Source organism: Bemisia tabaci, chromosome 2, assembly GCF_918797505.1.
Source record: "Bemisia tabaci chromosome 2, PGI_BMITA_v3".
NCBI lineage: Eukaryota > Metazoa > Arthropoda > Insecta > Hemiptera > Aleyrodidae > Bemisia > Bemisia tabaci.
The window spans coordinates 21,101,894-21,125,652 of NC_092794.1; the positions used below are offsets into that span (position 1 = coordinate 21,101,894).

General features: G+C 39.2%; 1 protein-coding gene across 1 annotated transcript in view; it reads left to right on the top strand.

Annotated features, from left to right (window-relative positions):
- The first annotated feature begins 3,771 nt into the window (after positions 1-3,771).
- The window catches only part of amon (prohormone processing protease amontillado), a 32,440-nt gene continuing 12,452 nt past the window's right edge, over positions 3,772-23,759 (top strand). The window contains exons 1-6 of the mRNA XM_019060758.2: positions 3,772-3,987; positions 12,035-12,139; positions 13,452-13,698; positions 21,064-21,101; positions 21,928-22,004; positions 23,370-23,458. Of these exons, the coding sequence (XP_018916303.2) occupies positions 3,799-3,987; positions 12,035-12,139; positions 13,452-13,698; positions 21,064-21,101; positions 21,928-22,004; positions 23,370-23,458 (745 nt within the window). The 5' untranslated portion in view covers positions 3,772-3,798. The remainder of the gene's footprint in view (positions 3,988-12,034; positions 12,140-13,451; positions 13,699-21,063; positions 21,102-21,927; positions 22,005-23,369; positions 23,459-23,759) is intronic.

Sequence of the window (23,759 nt, forward strand, 5' to 3'; positions counted from 1 at the left end):
AGGAGGTACAAAATAATTAAGAAGAGGGGAAAGGAAGACGAAGGAATAACAGAGAGGCTAAGAATGGGGCGGTTAAAGTTTGAAATGAAACCAAAGTTTGATCCCCTGCTATACAAGAATTTGCAATTTGCCGCCGGAGAATCCGTGATGAAAAATGTGTATACATTGGAGAAAGTTAAGAACAGGTTTGAAATTCAAAGTATTTTAGTTTTAAGTTGCCAAATTTCCCCGTGTCAAACATGAATTTTTGAGGAAATGTATGCATATTTTTCCTTGAACTTTTCAAGTATTTTAGATAAAATTGCAAACCAATTTGTCTGAAAAATTAGAAGAGTAGTATCCAAAATTTTCCCAATAAATTCGTTTCTCGTCGGAGGAAATATGGCAACGTCTGACGGCTCATACGATGTTCTTCCCAAGCGCCTAGCATGGCAGTTCTGGTAGGTGTCGTTCATCTAAAAGTTCGCCTTCAATTTTGCTACGTAGGCAACATACTTACCGGGAGCGCGAAAGGATACCGATCACATGAACGCACATTTATCTTGCCCATCAACTTTGATTGAACCAATGGAGGTATTAGCATTAGCAGATACCGTCCTTTTGAGAATCGCCTTCAATTTTGCTGCAGACGACAAACATAACTAAGAGCACGAAAAGTTATCCATTCCAAAAAGACACTTTTTTACCGCTCCATTAGCTTTAATTGAACTGATAAACGATATTGTGATCCTGTTGCTAGGCGCAGTCCATCTGAAGTTCGGCTTAAATTGTGCTTCATAATGTGATTTATTATTATCTCCTTTCCGTTAAACTAAGTTCGTAATAATGAAACGCAGCAAAAACGTCCCACAGGGCAGTTGAACGGTGAGCGGAATTTTATGAATGCCTTTCCCGCTGAGATAAACTTCCCATGCGAGTGATTTCTGTGCGACATGCGGCGGTTGATTTGGACGCATTCATGCGGAAATGATTCAAATCAAAAGGAACTATGTGGCACTCAAACCCTATGGACATAGCTCCTTTTGATCAAAGTAATTTTCTCGTAATTCCTTTCAGTGAGAATACGTCTGTTTGATTCTCATCGAATCATCGTAAGTGAGCCCTTTTAAATCTTCTAAATCGATGCAATAATTGTTGATAATTCAGCTCGTTGCAGTGCTGCTTTCACACTTCAATATAATGTTAGTGGAATCTCATTCGAAGAGATTCCATTGAAATTTTTTTTTAGAAATCTCCAGGGGTGGAAAATGACTCTCATCTAGTATCTCAAGCGGGGATTTCTAAAAAATAAGAAAAAAAACACATATCTACGTACACCAAAACTCAGTTTAAAGCGCCTCTGAGGTCTGATTCTTTAAGATGTACGTTTTGCTTTACTTCTCAGTTAATTTCCTTAAGGTTACGCTCCTGATTTATTATTATGGAGTATGATTAGATTCATGCGTGGACACACTGAAAAGTGCCAGGTTGGAACAAGAGGTGGCCCAGTGGCGTTAATGTAGGGAGGGTCCGCAATGGGCCCACGGCTCTATGGGGCCCAATCGTCTGCTGGAAATTTTAAATTTTTCTTCAAGTTTTATTCCCTTAATCGAGCCTGGGTTGAAGGGACCCAGGATACAATCCAGTGGCGTGGCGTGAATTGATATATATCGATTGTTATGTCATTTAAAAATATGGTAAAGAATCGATTATTAAGGTGTTCACTGCGGACACGCTGTTTATCGATCCTTTTCCATAGGTTTAAATGGCATAACAATCGATATATCGCAAAGCACGCCACGCCACTGGAATACAGTCATGCGGGTGGGCTCGCGCTTTGTGAGTTACGAGGGGTAGGCCGAAAGGGATGGTAGTGTCATTTTGATTGAAGTGCGTAATTCGTCGTGTCCCGGACGAAGGAACACAACTTTATTCCAAGGTTGCCAAATTGACTCAAATATTTAATTTATTTTACGAAAATATACCTCTACACCTAGACAAGCTTTATCCAAATTTTCCTGATTTTTCGATGAAATCTGAGGAAAAGTTAGATGGATTTTGCCGACGATTCTCTTGGTGTATGTGCAATCTGCGAGCGGAAATTTGGGAACATTGAAAAGGAGTTGCGTTCTTTCGTGAGGGAAACGATGATTTGTAGCGGACAACACACTGCGCGCGCAAATTATGACCAGGGCCGGATTAAGGGGTGGTCACACGGGCCGCGGCCCATGGCGGCAAAATTAGGGGGGGGGGCAAATTTAGCAATTTTTTTAAATGCAGGTACAAAAAAATCGGATTCAGAAAAAAATTACAAACAAGAAAAGGTGTCAAAATCTCCCATTTCCTGAGAGTTCATTAATTTCTAATTTTGTCGTATTTCGGTGATACAGAAGACTGCGCACCTTTAATTAGTTGATTAAGAGAGGAACCAAACACGTAATTTGGCCTGGAGCGGGCGGCGCAAAGAGAAATGATGAGGACTTGAGATGAAAAGGAGAAGCCCTCGGCGCGGCGGTCGGCATGTAACACATATTAGCGCCTACGAGACTGCATGAATACTTCACGCATTGCGTCAAACACAGTACGGTCAACAGCGGTCGGCGCGGCGTGAAACGCACAGTGCCTACAAGACTACATGAATACTTCACGCATTCCGCCAAACACAGTGTGGTCAGCGCGGCACGGCGGCGGAAGTTAAAATTAATAAACCACATTTATGTTTGTCCTTTCTTAATTTTTTCGTTCATTTCTTACAAATGAAAGGCCTTGTCCCCACAGAGATAAGTTTACGGAACTGAACTTTCGCGCGAAGTTCCGTGAACTTTTGCTAGTAGTGTTGACAGGGCTTACGCAAAAAATGTGTCCAACACGAGTGAACGCGTCTTATGCACCCTTCTCCCTCCGGCACGTTCACTTGATGGTTTTTATTGATGTTTCAAGATGAATGTGAAGAGGGCGGCAAAATACAGGCGGCCAATGCAATGGGCGGCAAGTAGGTAAATCCGGCCATGATTATGACTTGAAATTCTTAAAATTTAGAGCATTAGCGTCTAAAAAAGAAAATAGGTTCTCTTATGTGTGGGGGTGAGAGTGTGTGTATTTTGTTTTTTAATTAATTTTTTGCTACTGAAAATTGCGAGCTTGCATATTTACACCCTTTTCAAAACGTATTGGATTCACACGTCGATACATTGAAAAATCACAGGAGGGAGAGGGGGGGGAGCCGAAAGGGGATGGAAATGTCATTTTGATATAAGTGCGTAATTGTCGCGGACAACTCACTGCGCGAACAAATTATGACTTGAATAAACAAAATTTTATTTAGAGCAACAGCATCTAAAAAAGAAATTAGGTTCTCTTGTGCGTGAGGGTGAGAGTGCGTGTTTTTTAAAATCAATTTTCAGCTACGGTACTGAAAATTGCGATCTTGCGTATTCGCACCTTTTTCAAAACGTATCGGATTCACGCGTCGATACACTGAAAAATCTCGGGAGGGGATGGGGAGGGGAGGGCCGAAAGGGGATGGAAATGTCATTTTGATTTAAGTGCGTAATTGTCGCGGACAACTCACTGCGCGGGCTTGCAACTGGATGGCACGTTCCAAGGAGAACGGATTGAGGTTTTAAGAATGAATGGTCGGGGAACGTGCGCGCGTACTCGGCGAGCATCGCCAGCCCCCCTCCGCCTCCCCTCCCGCCCCGGGGCCGGAGGGGTGGAGGGCCGGAGCCGTCGGGCGAGGGGCAGGACGGGGTCCTCGGGAAAATCGATAGCCAGTGACGTCACGGGCCCAAGTCGTGAAATTCATTTCGTTGAGAGGCGATGAAGGCATGGGGCGAACTACACATGGCGCCCTTGGTTCTTTTTATTTTTTTAAGTTTGTCCTCATTTAGTGCGTATGTCGCGGGTGAAATTTTCACGAACTCATTTCTGGTGAGGTTACACGGGAGCCCCGGGAACGATGTCGCCAACTTGGTGGCCGCCAGGACCGGATTCGAAAATTTCGGACCCGTGAGTATCCGCTTACACTCAATATGTCTAATTTGAATCCAATATTGTCGTATTTGTTTCGTGTCTGGAATCGCTCCACACTCTCATTGATGCTGATACCTTTATTTAACGTCGTCTCCCACCCTAAACATCGCTTCTATATGGGCGAGCGACCCGACTATTGGCGCAAAATTCATCAATACTGTTCGCTCAAAGCTGTATGGATCCTCAACCATAAACCATTGATCTAGGAAAAGTCACTCTAATGAACAATTAATTTTCCTCTCAAATTTCGATTAATTATTATGTGAATATGCCCGAGTCATCCTAGGGACAATGAGAACATATAGTTTGATAGTTTTTTTTGCGGTTCGAATCCAGGAAAAACCCGATACATAGTTTTATCCGTCCATTTTTTCACATTTGTCGTCTCGGACGCAAAATGACCATACGTCGAGGAATCCTAAAACATATGCACGTTTTAGGCCGTCATCAAATTATGTTAAATTACGAATTTATTTTTTTGATCCCCTTCATCTTCATTCAGTTACCAACAACGCAGGTCCGAGCCCCCCTCTAAAAAATTTACTGCCTGCTGGCCTGAATTGCTTCCCTTTAACGTACAAGTCCCTCAGAAAATTTATGAAATTTTACAAATTGTCGGCAGTTTATGACAAAGTGCCCACGAACAAAAATTCAATAAAAATAGCGACGAATAGGATGCTTTAAATTTTTTCTATTGTATGTAAAATGGATAACTGACGAAGTATGCGTGGTCGTCTACTGAAATAAGGACCTTAGTTCACAAAAAAACTCAAAATTAAGCCATTGGTATAAGGCCATTGTACAAAAAAGCATGAACTACATGCATTTTTGGATAGAAAAAACGTCTTTAAATGTCCAACTATATTGGAGTAATGATAGTTTAAGCTTTTCAAAAAAACTTAGTATGGAGAGAAAGCCGTGGGAAATTTTAATCTGCCACGTCCGCGGTACGAAATTGCCTCATAATTCTTTACGACACAAGTTTCCACTTCTATTGCAATAAAATGAACTAATCCCCCCGTGACTTATCCGTCTATTAGGACCAAAATTGTCGACACACTGACTTGGACAATTAATATTAGGTACATTAAGAAACAGGTTATGTACATAAATATTACAATTTTTTTTCTCTTGGATGTTTTCTCAACAAATTTACAATTTTGCTTTAAAATTTTGATGAATTTTAAGAATCTTGAATGTGCCTGTTGCATATTAAAAATTGGAAAAAACAATCGCTTTTCAAAGGCCTGAGTTGGCTAAGGCGCCGTGAAGCAACTATTCGTGTTCTATGGATACGCGTGTTGCATGTCTAGAAATTGAAGGCTCTTTTGCTTTCCTCACTTCTTCAGAGAAGCACGGGTGTTGTGAGTTGTTGCATCCGAATGACAGAGTGACCATGTAGGAAGAGTATTGCCTCCTCAATCCTTTTACTATCAAAAAAAGAAGCCCGTTCTGTGATTGGTCGACGAAAATAATAACGGTACAAATTAAGTACTGCAGTCTATGTCAACTTATCGATATTTTACGTAGAATGTGATAAACGCATTAAGCAACTTTCCAAATTCAACTCATTAGTCATTTTTGTCTACGTTCATTAACACTTTCCGCGCTCAAGAAAGCCACAGTCTACTCGAGTCAAATTGAGCACTAAGCAAATTCCGGTACATTTTGCAATGGAAGAATTTTCCTGTGATTTTTTTTTTTCTTTCTTTCTTTTTTTTGGGATAAGATTATAGGGAATTTACATATGCGGAGGAGGAACAATCGTATGAAACCAATCACTAGTTACATATTTACCTAACGTGTATGGGTTTATTTCAATGCCAAACCCACATTGATTCAGGTTTTTTCGCGAGCGGGAAGTTTGAATTTACATCTGATATATAAACTACGAACGGGGTTTTCACTTTAATGAGTCAATTGTTGAAGATTTCAATACATTCAACGTGTTCTGCATGAAATTTGATTATGTGCTGTAGTGCTTACTTTTTTTACCTTATGTCTAACGGTCTATGGCAGCGGTTCCCAACCGGTGATCCGTGAAGGCTCGCCAAATTTTTTTCGTTCAAAAAGTCGAATTATAAAAGTATAAACCAAAAAAAAGAGGTCGCTCAATTTTATTAGTGGTCTGCGGCCTCCTCTCCCGACGAAAAGATGGTCCGCGGCTATAAAATGTTGGGAACCAAGGTGGTTAATTATATTTTTGGGCATCTGAAGTCTCATTAAACTATACAAAAGGTTCTCTGGAGTTTTTTGACACTGTTCTCTTTGGCATTTTACTTCATCTTGCACACATTTTAATATACAAATTCGGAAAAATAAGTTTCCAAATCATAAACTTTGACAGTCTTTCAACGGTTGTCTTTATAAAATGTACAAGTTATTTAAATGTTTCATAATGGCCGTTGCTATTGGGGCAGTGTAGACATATTACTATTTATGAAGAGGAATCTAAGTACAAACGTATCAAAATCCAGTTCTTGAAACCAAACAAATCCCAAATATCATCTTATTTTAAATAGAGCATGAGAGCGAGGCCTTTAATTCAAACAAAGCACGGGTGAAAGGAGGAAGGGGCGTTTACATAAAAACTATAAACCAAACCATCATCTCTAAGGAAATTAAGGATGCTCAAAAACACGATTGGTTAAACCCACGAAGAAAGACCACTCATCTCTTGCCTCTCGATTCGCAAGCCCCCTCAATGAAGGATCACCCTTTCCAGGTAAACTCATTTACCGGAGAAATGCAGCTCAGCTAGCGCACGGCGGCGCGCAATGGGACGAGTCAATATCTGGACATGATATGAAAATTTTAAAAGCTCATATCTTATTTAATACAAAGCGTAGAAGTTAAAAAGTGGCTCCATTGCATTTCTCTTGACTTTTTCCGAGGGAATCGATCATAAAAATCGAAAATATGACGTAATTATAAAAAAAATTGGCAATTTTATTTCAAAATTTTACGTCCAACCACCCTATGAGTCGCACCACTGTGCGACGTGCCTCACCTCGAATCACGTAACTGAACCAAGGGAGGCTCAAAGCGAGAACAATCTTTCAATACCGTCCGGGACGCAACCACCGTCCCTTCGCGCCGCCCCGCGGACTGTCCTCATCCAGTAGCGTAGCGAGAATTGTGATATATCGATTGTCATGCCATTTAAACCTATGATAAAGAATCGATTATTAAGGTGTTCGCTGCGAACACCCTGTTTATCGATCCTTTTACATAGGTTTAAAAGGCATTACAATCGATACATCGCAATTCACGCCACGCCACTGTCCTCGTCCTCACCGCAAACGAAGGAAGAGAAATGTGAAACATGAAGAGAGATGCAGGCTCACCTCGCCAACTCCATCTCACCAACCCCCCAGCCATAACACGTGCAAAATGCATCAAAATTGTGCAGCTTATTTTCGAATACCTGTACAGTAACACCTTTACCCTAAGACTGTACTAAAAGCTTGAGACAGAATATGCATTTGAGGATCAGGGGAGCACCGTCCCTTCCTTTGAGGGGTGGTCTTTTGGCATAAGGTGGACCGATTTTAAACTTTTAGGTATCAGTTTAAATTGAAGCTCTTCGTACTATTTAAGTGTGATGGAATCCATTTTTTAAATTCGCTAGGGAACTCTGACTCTCACGATCAGCCCCCCCCCCCCCTCCCTTCTGTTCTCTCCTAGGAGCGCTGAGGGGCTTTCGGAACCGTTAGTCCGATTACTTGTGGTCCGCTCCTTATTCAGTCCCCCCAGTCACCAACATCGTCCAAAGTGAAAATAACCGCGGAAAAAACCTGGCACGGGCGCCTGAAGCACCCTGTATAATCTTAAAAATGTCCTATCGGTATTTAAAAGTATTTATCCCCGATTAAACTGATGATATTGACCGTCAGAAAATAAAAAAAAAGTTTTGACTGAAGTTTTGTTTTCTTTGAATCATGATGAACTTCGAAATATTAGCATCTTTTAATAGTACAAAATGTACATTGGTAAAAATTGGCGATGAGAGCTGCGTTTCAAAATACCATAGGAATTCTTATAGCCGGCTAAAGAAGGCTACAGAAAATCATATAGCTGGCTGTAGAATGCGGAGAAAATCATACGGCCGGGCTATACGAAGCGATAAAAAATTATGCAGCCGGGCTATAGTTCCTACCGCCGGGCTTTACACTTTATCGCCTGGCTGTTGCTTTTTCGCCATCGATTATAAAAGGCTATAAGAAATTGTGTAGAAATTCGTGTGCTTTGGAAATCATCAAGTTTGATACGGAACCACCTTAATATTTACAAAACACACATTATATTTTCCTTTAATACATATTTTTTTTCATCAATTAAAACGAGAATAATCCATACAGGATGTGCAAACATTTCAAAATCATGAGTTGAATAACGCTGACTCCGCCAGATTAAATATTAGAGCCTAACACAAAGCGGAGCGGCGACGCACTGGCGCCTACAAACCTAACAGGGATACTTCACGCATTGCGCAACGCGTGAAGTATCCCTGTTAGGTTTGTAGGCGCCAATGCGCGTTTCGCGCTGGCTGCCCGCCTGCCGCGCCGCAGCGAGCCACGGCGCTTGAAGCAACTATTTCACACCAGAGGTATTGCACAGTATCATACGAAACTAAGGCGCTCTAATATATTAGGAATGGCAGGCATCCGTCAAAAGTACGGAGCTTTCCTTGCAAAATAAATCAAGATACTACGGCCCAAAAAGAGAGCAGAAGTCCAAGAACTCACTGAGTCCTAGCATCCGTAATTAGTAACGTTTAGCATACACTTTATCGCCTGGCTATTGCTGAATCGCCATCGGCTATAAGAAATTGTGTAGCCAGCTATAGAAGCTATTGGAAATCTTACATCCGGCTGTAGGTCTATGGTATTTTGGAACAAAGATTCCACTGCCAATTTTTACCAGGGTAAATTTTGCAACGCTATGTTGCCAAAACGGACTTTGAACTCAAGCTGAGGTTTGTATCAGAGGGTCTCATTTTAGAGGGACAGATTTGAACGAGATACCTGCGTTGCCAGAAAAGGGCACAAAAACGCCTCTTTTGACAGGCTGGTTTCGGTTCTAATCGATTTTCCGATCTAGTGGCCGGCTTTCGACGATTCGACCATTTGAATTGGGGATAAAGTTTTTACCTAACTCAAAGTTATACCTTTAGTTACAAGGTAAGCATGATATAGTAGGTACGCATTACCTAATACAAGCCGAGTATTTCTTATTTATGAAAACCCCGGTTAGAATAGCTTAACACTTGGGTACCAAAGCCAACGCTGTGAGGAGAACAGAGAAGCAGAAAACGGCCCGAAGAAAAACACAGAGAATCGAATGGAAATTCAAATTAGGTTTTCATGGCTTGCTATCTTGTATTTTATTTTGCCTAATAAATTTTTAGTATTTAAACTGCCTCATGAATAATTTGGCCATTCGTCGTATCCTTTTTAAAGCTGTTTACGCGCGGGCAGTCCTTCCTTAATGTTATTATTTTGCTCCCGCGAGAATTCGTATTCGAGGGACGGTGTTTGGAATTCAAGGGACGTCCATTCAATTTAGCATTTCTCACGATGTTATTGAAAAGGAAACACCGAGATTGAGTGAGATGCTGCGTTAATTTTCCGTTGCTGTACCTAATGAGGAGTCGGCGAGAAAAGATAAGGAAAGAAAAATGGAATGTTATTAGCTCTCTTTTTTTGCAATTCGTTTCATTTTCTTGCTCCTTGCAAAATTAATACTGACATAAATTTCAAGAGAAGTTTTGAAGTAAAAAAGATTGTGGCTTGTGGCTACTTGGGTTATTTACTTTCATTATGTCGCTTGATTATAAACGCGCGTGTTGAAGTTCATCAAATCATGCCGTACTCGGTTCTTCAATTGTAACTTGCATGGCAGAGTTTTTTATTGTAGTTTTTCGAAGGGTAGGGGTATAAGTATAGGATATCAGAAAGGGATGTTTGGGGAGTGAACACAAAAGGATAGTCAAAGGGATATGCGACACATGATTGTATTAAGTTTCTGCATTACAGTATGGAAAAATGACATCTACGAGGCGGACGGTAACATGTCTTATTTGCGAGTGCAAACAGCTACCGAAATTCATAACTGCGCTTTAGAGAAAAAAAAAAAAACAATTGAGAGCGCGAAGCTCTGATGTCGAAATATTGTCACCAACTTAGAGTGACAAAGTTTTCAATTCCAACATAGAATAAAGGTATAAGAGTGAATCATGAAGGTTGAGTGTAATTCTGTCTCGGGCGAATTTCCATGGCTATTTGAGGGCCTTGGAGGATAAGGTGCATAAGCTATATAGTGCAATTTTGGCAAAATTGAGGTATACATGATATCCAGAAAACTAGTCTTCATGCATATTCTGTGAAAAATTCGCTCCATACTTCCAATTTTTGAGCATCAGAAAGCCAGTTTAAACTTCCTCTCCGCCATAAGGATTCTTGTAATTTCGAAACTTTAAATAAGTATTTCTCGAAATAGCAAAAACTGCACTTATGCTCCTTGTCCTCCGAGCCCCTCAATTATTTATTTTTCCCCCTCATAATATATTTGACTCGAGGACTAGGGCGATCGCGTCTGTGGATCTCTTACTCTGCGAAAAATGGCATACTTATAAAAATAAATAACCACACTGATAAAAAAAGAAAATTGAGTACACCAGTGAGTTTATTTTGAACTTTAGTTGTGAGACAGGAAAGCATCGATATGCTTACTAAACCCGCTTCTGTTCATTTGGGTATCTTTAACGATGACTCAGGAATCTCGACCACTACGGTGTGTTGCTCACCTGAAGATGAAGAGGATGAATGAAAGAGGAAGAAGAAAAAGAAAAAAGAGGAGAAAAGAGAAAAAGGATGAGAAAAATAACAGAAAAAGATTAAAGTATGAAGAGGAAGAAAAGATAGAGAGGAAGAAGACAAATGGAAGAGAGAGAAGAAGGAGGGAAAAAGGTAAAAAGGCATCATACAACTATATGCTTACTCGGATTATACAAGAAATAGCTCTTTACCAAGCGGGAAAAGATTGTATTAACTCCATGTCAGTTCGCCTTCAATTTCACTGTAAGCAACCCGAGCTCCCACGTGGTCGAAGAGTGGTATCATGCTCCAAATGATGGTCAGACGGTCTTTGTCGGCGAATTCACTGGGGTGTCCAAAAGCGATTCATTTTCAACGGTGTACATCAAACTTTAAAACATCAATGAATCCGTTTGATATCTAATTATCGACTATTTTTCTGCCGTGCTGATGAAAAACGCCGTTTAACATTCGAATGTTGCCAAATTTCCCACGACGAAAGTTCATTTTTCAAGCGAGTTACGATCACTTTGCCTTCAAAATTTCAATTCTTTCAGATTAAATTGCGACAAAAATCGTCTGAAAAATCTTCGCAAGTCTCCTTGAAAAGCCGTGTTTCATCGACGGAGATTTGGCAACGTCTGAAGGTTCTTACGGCGTTCTGCCTTAGCATGGCAGTATTCGGTCATGTGCTATCTTGAATCGTTCTGTGTTTTATAATCGTTTTTTTTTATTTTTTTTATTTTACCTTTTTACTTTTTATTTGTATTTATTTTCTTAAGTACACAATTTTGAGTGCAGAATTCCCTAAAAATGAAGTAACCATGGAGCAAAACTTCCTATTTTGGACACCTGCATTCATTACATATCGATAGTGATAAATTCGACTTCCGCCATCACACCGAAAAAAATAATATGCTGTTTTAGCACCTAGGATGTTAAAAATGTGTCTGGTGATCCGGAGTTGTTGTCCTTACTGGCCTCGCAGTTAACTTTACATCCTGTGAATGCAACTTTAACTCTGTAGGCAGTTAAGGCAGCATATTGAGATCACCAGACACATTTTTAGCATCCTAGGTGCTAAGACAGCATATTATTTTTTTCGGTGCAAGACACGTCTTACGTACTCTCTGAGCGCGGAGTGATAAATCGATAAAATGTACCAGGTTCGCTTGTCAAACTAACTAACTTTCATTATGTTGCAGGTTCTTGGATCACTGAGGGAGTTCCATTTTAAACACAGAGCTCTGCCTCACGCAAGAACCAAAAGGAGTATTCCTCATACCAGACGATTGAAAATCGATCCCTTAGTAAGTTGTTGCAATCAACTTGTCAGAGTAATTGCCTCTCATTCCTGGTTGATACCTCGTTTATCAATCTATTTAGCTGCAGGAGAAATTTTCTGTAGAATACCCAAGGACGTCGTTCTGAAGATGCGATATCGAGTGAATGAGACACTCAATTCACAGTTGCGTAGTCAGAAATTTTTCATGGAGGGGGAGTCTAAAGGTCCATCAAAATTCCTGAAAATCACGAAAAACGACATTTTTCAAATGCTCCCGGTCATCAAGGGAGGAGGTCCGGGCTTTCTGACCCTCCCTACCTCCCCCTCCTCCCACCGACGACGTCATTGTCTACATACAACACATTGTTGAGTCACCGGGAATGAAAAACGTTCCTCTAAAGATTGAGAGGTCTTAAAAGAATCTATAATGATCCAGGGTTTTGTGTTAGCCTTATGAACCTTATATTTAAGTGAAATGTAGCTTATCTTACAAGAGGCAAGAGGAAATTTCAGCTGTTACGGTCCAAAACTTCAGTAAAACTTTACTTTTATACTGGCATGAGCTATACTTAAAAAAGTTTATGACTACTTTGATCATTAAATTTTAATATATTTCTGCCGAACTATCTACTCATGATAAATATATGTGTATCATTATTCGTATAGATATTGCATAACTAACTGACTTAGTCAGTCGAATTTATCAGTCAATTTGCTGACTTGTGTAATAATTTTTGATCCTTGAAACCTATTTAGCGTATTTTTATGGAATTTAGATGAGTATATATCTCGTGGTGCCTTAATCTGCCCTTTCCTGGGAGCATTGACTGCTTACAAAAAAAAAAAAAAAAAAAATGAAAAAAGAAAACGGGCAGATCTATAAGCACAGAACTATATTCTGCGGTTTATTTAGTGTTTAGTAGTAAAAATAGTGGTTTTTAGAATCTATCAAAATTCGATGCCAATATTTTACAACTTTTTTTAACGCATATTTCAAACATATTCAGTGGCGTGGCGTGAATGATCGATTATCGATATTTCCCCATTTGAACCCGTGGTAAAGAATCGCTTATTAAGGTGTTCGCTGCGAACACCCTGTTAATCGATCCTTTTCCATAGGTTTAAATGACAGATCAATGGATATATCGCAAAGCACGCCACGCCACTGAACATATTTTACTTAAAAAAGAACAAAAAAGGTTTTCTATGTCGTATGTACAATATTTTTACGTTTCATGAAAGTTCCATATGAACAGCCAATGCTCTGCCAGGTCTATTTAATGGCCCATTCTCACCTATTTAGAATACGATTTTGATTGTATCACTCATAATTCCAGGTACATACAGCAGTGCAGCAATCAGGGTTCAAAAGAGTGAAGCGGGGATACAAACCGTTAAAAGTAGAAAATTTAGTACCACACATTTCCCCTCATGAAGATCCCACCGATCCATTTTTTCATCTTCAATGGTACCTGAAAAATACCGGGCAAAATGGAGGGAAGGTCAAACTGGACTTGAACGTAGAGGCCGCCTGGGCCCAAGGCGTCACTGGCAGGAATGTCACAACTGCGATCATGGATGATGGTAAGTGCTGTCATAGCAGATATTTTACTCAAAGTATTTTTCAATCTAATTTTTTCATCAGTCGCCCCGTTTAATACACTAACTGGGAGTATTCAACCAAGATTAGCCTATGTGCAATACCGTGCTAAGGAAAAACGCCGTATGAACCTTCAGGCGTTCCCAAATTTCCTTTAATAAACCTGGTAAACATTTATGAGTATTTCCCTTCCAAATTTTCGAATAATTCTGTTTGCAATTTCACTTAAAGTCCCTGAAAATTTCAAGGAAAAATAGTCATAACTTTCCTCAAAAATAAACATTTTATCGAAGGAAATTTGGCAACTTTCGAATGTTCATACGGCGTTCTTCCTTAGCACGACAGTACATCAGACGGTGACTTTTTTCGCCAATGCTTTATTCCTAAACAGAATCTTAAGCCACGTTTCCTGAAGGAAAACTTCAGAAGAAACATCCAATTGATTTTTGTCAGCACCTTACCTGAGATTTTATGTAAGGAACTTGAGGCCGGCTAGGGCTCTTTTTAAACATTTAATTGATTTGTTTTTTATGAACAATGATCCAATTCCATGATTCTGAGGTAATCAGTAACGAAGACCTTTATTCTACAACCTTTTGGTCCTTACCTATCGGCTCGTAGGTTAATGCAAACTTCTAATTGAAAACTCTAACTCTTAACGCTTTAACGCTAAAATAAATATATTGCGATGCGCGCTTGAACATTTTTTCCTGATGTGTCCATGAAATGACTGCTGCATTCGACGTTCTTAAGTCAGTCAGTGGAAGACTGCAAGAGCTGCACCCTTATTTTAGAAGGGCGACGTTGAAATACAATTTAACAAAAGAAAGCGTTTTCCGGGAAATTGACAATTTCGCGCTGAAAATCAGTATTAGTTTACTGTATCACACAATGCTCAACTCTGGATCAAGTCCACGTGTAAAATAACAAGCAAAGCGCTCTCAGTTACTTTTTCGTGCGATGAACACGAAACGAATTTCATTCCAACGCCTGGATGTAACGATTTGACCTTTATGTTTTATTCGTTGCATACGCGCCGAAATGAAGGCGTTTTAACTCTCCATGCACTCACACTCATAGCTTCACCCGCGGTGGTGCGGCGGCGGGCTACTTATATTGCGAGGATCCAGAGGGATAGGTATAGTCTTACTTATATATTGAGTAAACCAAGACGGACAATCGAATGAACAACAACATATCACAAGTTTGCTTTTATTTATATTCCCTCTCTCAGTTTGTCTTGGATCCGTAAAAGGAACAGAGGGATCAAACCGGGTACTAAGATTAATGTTAAGTTAGTCGATATCTTCGCAACTTTGCAAGTGAGACCCATCCCTGAGACAAATTTTTTGAAGGACAAGACTGCAGGAGTGAGGAATATGCCTCAATTTTGATATCGCGGTGTGTTGAGCGTGATTTGTGGAGCAATTATTCGTGCTGAAGAGAATCTTTTCAGCATCTCTTCAAGAAATGTCTTCGTAGTGTGAACGAAGAATTGTAGATGTTCTGCCCTTTTAGATCCTCGCAGTACAGCCCGCCGCCACGGCCACGACAACGGTTAAATCGGCGAGTGCCTGGAAAGTCAAAACGCCTTCACTTGCGTGCGTATGCAACACTGACATCCATGAAGCTCGAATAGTTGCATCCAGGCGCCTTATGATAAAATTCGTATGCTCGTCGCAGTTAATACTAACTGAGGGCGCTTTAGATGTTTCTCTCACGCCTCCATTTGATTTCAGCGTTGTCTATTGTGCCGATAAATTGAACTATTACTGCTTTTTATTGCGATATCGTCAATTCTCCGAAAAATGCATTGCACATGTTCACGATCTGAAGAATTTTCTTAGAGCTGCTTTAATGAGTCGTTCTTTGTTTGGATTATTTCTCTTTTAAAAAAATATATTTGATGTTTAAGTGCTAAATTTTCAAAGAACAATTTTAATAAATGACGCGAACTTTTAATGAAAAACGAAGACCGTTGTTCTTTCGAAAAATGGCATGCTATAGAAAATCTGTGACATCACAAGTTGAAATATAGATATCTGATTTTCTAGTTTCAGTGGCAAAACTGTCACACGATAATTTTAATAAATATTTCTAAATGCAATTTTAAATAATTTTGAAATATTTTTTTTTAATTTTTTATAATGTTCTGATCTTTCTCCGGTGAAAGATCTGGAGTTCCTACTTTCTCCACGAGAACGAGGAATATGCTAGACTCGTTTCATGGACACTTCAGAAAAACTTTTCGAGCGAGAAACCCGACATACTAGGTCTTGCAAAATAGTTAAAATAACTCCAATCAGAAATGTACATCAATCTACAGTTAGTTCAGAACCCAGTGACGCATGCAGGACCCGAAGTTCGTAGAAAAATGTTTTACGCCACAGATTGCTGTAGAGTCATTCGATCGAAGCACCAGTAGACTGGGCTTAATACAAACGAATCAAGTACAAAGTACACAGTTAGAGGATGCTAGCCTAAAGATCCTCGCATAAAATCCTCAGTGAGGAGTTGACAAATATCATGTATACTGATTGCCAAAATGCGAAACTGTTTACTTCCGTCTACGACGTTGCAGACTTTCCTCTCAAAAAGAATCCCTCAAAATTAAATTTGTGTCGAGATAAACGTACAATTTTACAATTTTTGTCAAAAATTTCATGTCCGACTTTCTCCAAAGACTCGTTTCACTGTGCGTCGTTTTAGAGATTTGCGCTTTCGGGTACCATCCGCTCAAAGTCAGCATCAAATGCAAGTGCAGTGTCGTGCGTTTCCCAGCGAGGAAACTTGAAGTGCAACTCATCAAGTCTCTTCGTCTTGAGCAATATTTGTCTTTCCAGTTCGTAGGGGAACTTGATGGCTGGTATCTCCTGCGCAATCTCAACTTTTTTCCAATTGATAGGGTAATTTTTTGCGGTTACCCCGTTGCGTCAGTGTGATAATAAATCGTCACCCTCCGGCAAAAGTATCACAAGCGCCATGCGACGTTTCAAAATTTCCGCCGGCATTTTATTCTTTCACAGAGAAATTGTTGGTTGAATCTGTTTGAACATTTCAATGAATTTTACCGGCTACACAAAGAAGATTCAGTAAAATTCCCTGACAACCTCGTTAAAGAATTTGTACGTAAACAAATAAAATAGCGGCGGAAATTTTGAAACATCGCATGGCGCTTGTGATACTATTGTAAAATGTAGTCCAGGGTCACCTCTTACCTTCAACCGACCAAAACATCTCGGAATCGGCTGGCAAATCCACTGAGCAAAGACGACGGCACGATAGCGGTGAAAACTCAATAGGGTATTTCGGGTTATAGGACATTTCGTCGACGATTTTTTGTCCGCGCACCTGTTTTTTTCCAGTAATTTACGTCCATGCGTTTTTTCGGCACGGGAGTTTTGGTCCACGTGCCAGTTGAGACTCAAGGTTAATGGCCCACATGTAAATACAAACGACAATTGCTCACTACGTTTTTGGATGAAAATGTAAAATGTCTTGGATGAGGGTTTGCTTGTTTTTTTGTTTTGTCTGTTTGGTCCAACGGAGAATATTATATAGTTGAGAGCTTTGGTAAAAATGGGGGAGCGTCAATTCCATGAGACAAAATTCACTAAAACTCTCTACACCTCTTTGGTGTAACAGGACTTAATTATCTTTCAAGAAATTCCCACCTTGTTATACCTGAACCGGATAAACCTCTATATTTGCCTCAGTTAAAGGCTCTTAGGTTTTTCCTGTGTACGATGAGTATCTTGATTTATTTTGCAAGGAAAGATCTGTACTTTTAAAGGATGCCTGTTATTCTTAAGACGTTCAATTTCGTATATTACTTTGCAACACCTCTGTTGTGAAATAGTTGCTTCAGGCGCCGCCGCACGGCGGGCAGGCGGCCAGCGCGCAATGCGCATTGACGCCTTCAAACCTAAGTGGATACTTAGGGCATTGTGCAATGCGTGAAGTATCCACTTAGGTTTGTAGGCGCCAGTGAGGCTCTCGCGCTGGCAGCACGCCGCATAGTAAGCGTTTTTTAACTCATGCTTTTGAAATGTTCGCACACTCTGCATTGATGATTCTCATTTAAATTGATGAGAAAAAATATGTATCAATTTATCAAAGGAGAATAATAATATAATGTGTGTTTTTTTTAAATATTGGTGGTTCCGTGTCAAATTTAATGATTTTCAAAGCACTTTAATTTTTTATTTTACATTTTGTGCTTTTTTTGTGCTGCAGCGAGGTGTACGCGCAACCAAACGCTCAAAATGTGACGTATTTGACTCTGAAAGATCGATGTACAAATGAGTTAAAACTAAAGATTGCGTGCTTCTTGGTTTTTTCCCCTCTTTTATTCATTTTTGCAGTTTCTGTCGGTACAACTGCGGCTTATTGAGATTAGTGTCGCTTGGAAAAGGTTTTACAAGTATTTGTCACGTTTTAAAAATATAAATGTTTTCAAAATGAAGTAATAATTTCTTAAAGAAAAAATTAACAAAATTAAAAAAAAAGTACCTATACATATATAAGGGATATTGTACATCGAATATTTTAAGGATAGAAATAAAACCAAATATTCACCAATGGCAATTTAAAAAGATTATTCAAAAGGAGAAAGTAATAATATTTAATTTAGAAAATGAGCAACCATAACAACACCTCCTCCTCTCTCAATTTCTCATTTACATATTGTCAATATAATTTTACGTTCCGACTAAAATATAACGCTTGGACCAAGTTACCGTTGCTTATTTTACGTGTGGGCGTAAACTAGTGGACAAAAAAGGTGCGCGGACACAAAATCGTTGACAAAATCCTGAAACCGTATTTCGTGGCTATATCATTCTACATTTCTACATTTTTTTATTTACTATATTTCGTGGCTGTATTATTTGAGTGAGAAATATTGCAGTATAGAAGCAAATGAAACCTCGCTCTTTGTATAGTTTTGAATCATCTACATACAACGTCCACCATTCCTTTTTTTATCATCAGAGCTTCATGAAGCCTGAGACGGCTAAACTAATCCTAAGTGGACTCTCTAGCGGATATACTCTCCCTTTAAAGTACTCTATTGCTCAGAAGGCCAGCAATTACAACCACTAAGTGTCTCTGTTCATGATAGGGAGCATGATCAGGAGAGATATGAGGAACATTCAAGGATAGTCTCGACCTGCTTGCAGATACCTATAATCTGCAGAGGTAGTCCCTCACATAGAAACGTTGAGCTAAATTGTGTTTGCGTAATTGCATTCTCCTGAGTTCCGCAGGAACATGAAGGTGCCAAGTTACCGGAAAAAATCATTTATAATTCCTTTATACTGTGGAGCAGCTGCATGTTCCGCTCAGCTTGAGAGACCAGCATGAAGTAAAGGCTGGAGCTTTCACGTTCCGCGATGAATTCGTAAATCGATTTTATCTGAGCTTGTATGCCGAGTAACCTATTTTAGAGCGTAACATCTGCTACCTAGTCACAGGAAACTAATAGCTATCTCGGGAGATAAACCACTGGGTTGTTGTGGCGTGGCAATCAAGCCGCAACTTAACTAACGTTCCCCTTCAAGAGACTCGCGTTCAAGAAAAGCTCTCACCCACCCTGCTGAGCAATATTGCCCTGATATCCCCGGAGCCTTGCTTACATTGAAAGAGACTTTAGTAGAAACGTTGAGACTATATTACCTGTGAAAGAGAAGCAATAGTGTCAGGGAATATTTTGTTGGAATATTTCTATGGAATATAGATGAGTATTCATCTTAGGATGCCTCAATTTGCCCTTTTCAAGTAGCATAATTGGCTGCAAACAAAAAAATTTGAAAAAAAAAAAAAAAAAAAAACGGGCAGATCTATTGGTACTGAAATATAATTTTGCGGTTTAATTAATGTTTAGTATTAAGAAGAGTGGTTTTTAGAATTGAATAAAATTTAACCCTTAAGGTTGATTACAATTTTTCATTCTGGCTATTGACAACTATTGCAATCCAGAAAGGATTTGAGTACTGCCAGCTCGTTTTTCTTTCCTTCTTTTCTTCTTTTTTTACGCTCAGTATATTCGGGTCTCTGTCACTAGTTGGAAATCAATGCTGGCTCAAAGGTTATATTCCTAATGACTCAGCTCAATTTGTAAGGTCTCTCGCCCCTGCACACGCAACACCATTGACTCAATTTTGAGTTTTGCGTGAATTTAGGTTTAGTATTCCCTCTTCGACGGACGGTCACATAAGAATTGGACGTATTTCCGCTGGACGGAACCAAGATCCATCCATATAGGTCAGTCAGTGCGCAGATTTCCCCGCTCGGGGTAAGCCCCTTTCCATTGGCTCGTGATGTCAGCATTACTGCCGCGAAAACCAGAAAAGTTGGAAACAATGCTTTTCTTATGGGAGAGAGCAAATTTTTCTTAATGAATCATTTAAATTTCTTACTTTTAAATCCTTTGAAACTTTCTGTGTGTCGAAAAGAACGTTTAGACATTAGCATTCAGGGTTTCGATTTTGCCGAATTTGTGTTCTTTCATTTTTACAGTTTACTCTGCATCAGCCATTTTTACACGCGAATCTATACCACTAGATGGCTTGTTACATCGCTGACTTCAAAAATCATTTAAAAATATAAAAACGCAAATTCAGCTGAATTGAAACCCTTGACGCTAATTTCTAAACGTTCCTTTCGACACTCAGAAAGCTTCAAAGAATTTAAAAGTAAGAAATTTAAATGATTCATTAAGAAAAATTTGTTCTCTCCCATAAGAAAAGCATTGTTTCCGACATTTCTGGTTTTCGCGGCAGTAATGCTGACGTCATGCGCAGAAGATTCTCATTTGGGTTTCGGGAATGACTGACCTATATGGATGGATCTTGGACGGAACCAGAGACAGGCGGGAAAGAAGGGGTGTGTTCGCGCTAGTTAAGGGCCGTAAGAATGAATGGGAATCGTAAAGCGCCATAGTGACGTCAGCGGTGACGACCGAGCCGAGGATCCGAGGAACCGAGTCTTTAAGCATGAGCCCTGTCCACAACGCTCTTGTAACATGCCCACGGCTCATGAGTTAGTATACAGTTGGCGCTTTTTTTCGCTCAGCAGAATATATAATCCCGCTTTCCCGCTTTCCCAATTCCCCAAAAGGAATCACGCCCACTTTTACATTGTTGCTTATCCAGTTTCAACAAGCACACCCCATCTTTTCCTCTAGTCTGTAGAGTTCCGTACAGCAGAAATACGTAGAATTCTATCTATCCTTTTTTCCTCTTCTTGAAGTTTTTTCCTTCTTATCCCTGAATTTACATGTGTGAGTATAACAGATCATCACTTTCATACACTTTTATTTAAAAAAATGTTTTCAAACTGTGTTTCAGGGGTCGATTATATGCATGCTGATTTGAAAAACAATTACGTAAGTGATGATTTACCAACGCTTTTTATTCTGATTAAAAACACACTTCACAGACTAAAAGATCTGATTTTTTATTAAAATTATACCCCAATGAAGTTAGTGGCCAGTAATGGGATGCCTTTAGTCCGAGATCGCTTAGATACAATATAGGTTTCTGACTGAATATCACGAGATAAAACCTTAGTAACTTTATTTATATCAGGATGAAGAGCGTAGAATAAAGCGTTAAAATGTTTGTGAAACGCTTCGCATGCATTCGTAGTCGTAGAACTTACAGAGGTAAATTTAGCCCATATATGAGGAGGAAATAACGAATCTTCCGCAATTTAATTTTTAAGGATATAGTTACAAAATTTGTTAATTTTCTCGTCTGGGGGGCAAACTGATACAAAATCAAAAGCAAAGCAGTCCCCAACCTCATCAGATGGCAGTAATGCGGGTCCAAAAAATTGTTTTAGAAAATTACCTTCCTCACTGTCAGATCAAAGTGCATCGTTGCCACCTTAATCTTATCTGCCATTTATTTAGACCGGCGGGACTCAAGTCGTATTTGGCAGTATAGGCTCCGGGACTCAAGTCGTACATTTTTTTGACCGCGGGACTCAAGTCTTACGTTGCCAATTTTGTAATGTTTCGGGGACACATATTCAAAACCTTTTTGAAACCTCGCGTGATATTAGGGAACAAATTTATTACATTGGTCTTTCCAACTAAAACATAGCCCACTAATGCAAAGTCTGGTGTGCGTGTATTTCTAATTAATCACAGAAACTGTTTAAGCCAGACAAATTTGATTTTCAATGTTAATTTTTTCAATTTGTTTTAGAATGCGAAAGCCAGTTATGATTTTAGCAGTAATGACCCGTATCCATATCCTAGGTATACAGATGACTGGTTCAACAGGTTTGTACATTATTGACTTTTTAAGCACTCTGATACCATAATATCATTTTTATCTTTTAATTAACGCGTCATTAGATCATCAGGTGCAATTAAAAAAAATATGAGGTAAGATAAGTTGAAGTAGAGTTTTGTAAAGCAAGAGTTTGGAACTTCGATGGTCATGCATAAAGTAAGATCACATATCCCTAAAATAATGTTCTAGGAGTTCTCAGAAAAATTGCACTTGGGCCTTAAGGGTTTTATGAAAAAGGAAGAAAAACAAATATTATGCCTTTTTTCATTGGATCGCACGACATTATGAAAATCACGTTTTATACTCGATGCTTAAGGAGGTCCAGGAGACATCTGACTTCATACTTAAGTAAAATACCCTCTTAAATTCTCTAAAGCTCGTTTAGCTCGAGCTGATTTAGCTGTCCTTAAATACGAAATAAAATTCCGATTTCGTGGAAAATCCAAATTCGTGAGCACGTTTTCACTTTTCACCGCGTCTTGAACCGAGTTCTATCACAAAAATCTACCACCAGTTCAAATTCTTTGGAAACATATTATCAATTTATCAATTATAAATCAAATTGAAGAGTTGTAAGCATATCTATTGTAGCAGAGAGGAAAAGTTTTAATATTCATGCAGTCTGACATTGCGTTCGAGGATGAACGCGCCCTAAAGGCTTACCTTTTTCCAACAAAATCTAATTTTCTTGATGACCCGTTGATCGCAAATGTCAAACCAATACGCACCAAATCGAATTGGAAAATATGAAAATCAAAACACTTGCTTTCAACCCTCTTTGCACTTGGGAAAACTGAGGAAAAATTGGGGAGCCTCAGCCTCGCCTCGGTGTGATCCGTTGGTGTGGTGGAAGGACTGGAGGGTAGACATACGACGAGGGTAGATGGTGCTGATAAAATTGAGTTTTCTCGCAAACCTTTGAATCTGTGTATAAATCTATTTAGGACTTATTTTAAAGCTGGATTAAACCCAATCCGTGCTTTTTTCATCAATTTTATTTATCTGTAGTACAGCGACCATGAAAAAGAAAACTTCAATTCCTGGACAACCTTCGTAATTTGCGACTAAATAGAGTTAATTTTCGGTCAAGTTTGTGAATTTTTAAAAAATAATTTTGCATCCTACAGGCCCACAAGCTTAATTTTTTTTTTATATCAAAATAGGGCTATAAAAAGTCCATTTTCTTAAAGCGGGGCTCTAGCGAAGTACTTTATACTTCATCCTCCAAAATTTTGTCAAATCGTGGAACTCTATCGATTTTCAGAACCGAAGATTTCAAAGAGCTGAGCTTTATTTATAATTTTGTCTGACTATGAAAGTACCATAACAACACAAATATTCTCTGTTTATAGTCATGGAACTCGATGTGCTGGAGAAGTAGCAGCAGCCAGAGATAATGGGATTTGTGGAGTTGGAGTGGCTTACGATTCAAAAATAGCAGGTAAATCATCTCTCTCTCTAAGTTTTATACTTCTGTTTTAGCAAAATTCAAGCTTTTCTACCCATTAAATAAGAGTAAAGGGATGAAGTTTCGTAAGTATTACTAATCCTAACTGAGTAAGTAAATATTAATTCGTGTCTCTTTTGAACGGGAAAATGTGCTCTGGAGACGCACGGAGACAATATTTTCTGACACCCTGTTCATTATGCATCATCATCATTTATGCATCTTTTTATCTGGTTTGAGATCATTCAGGCACCTAGTGAAGGGGGTTTAGAGGATACTCTACAGCCAAAAAGGA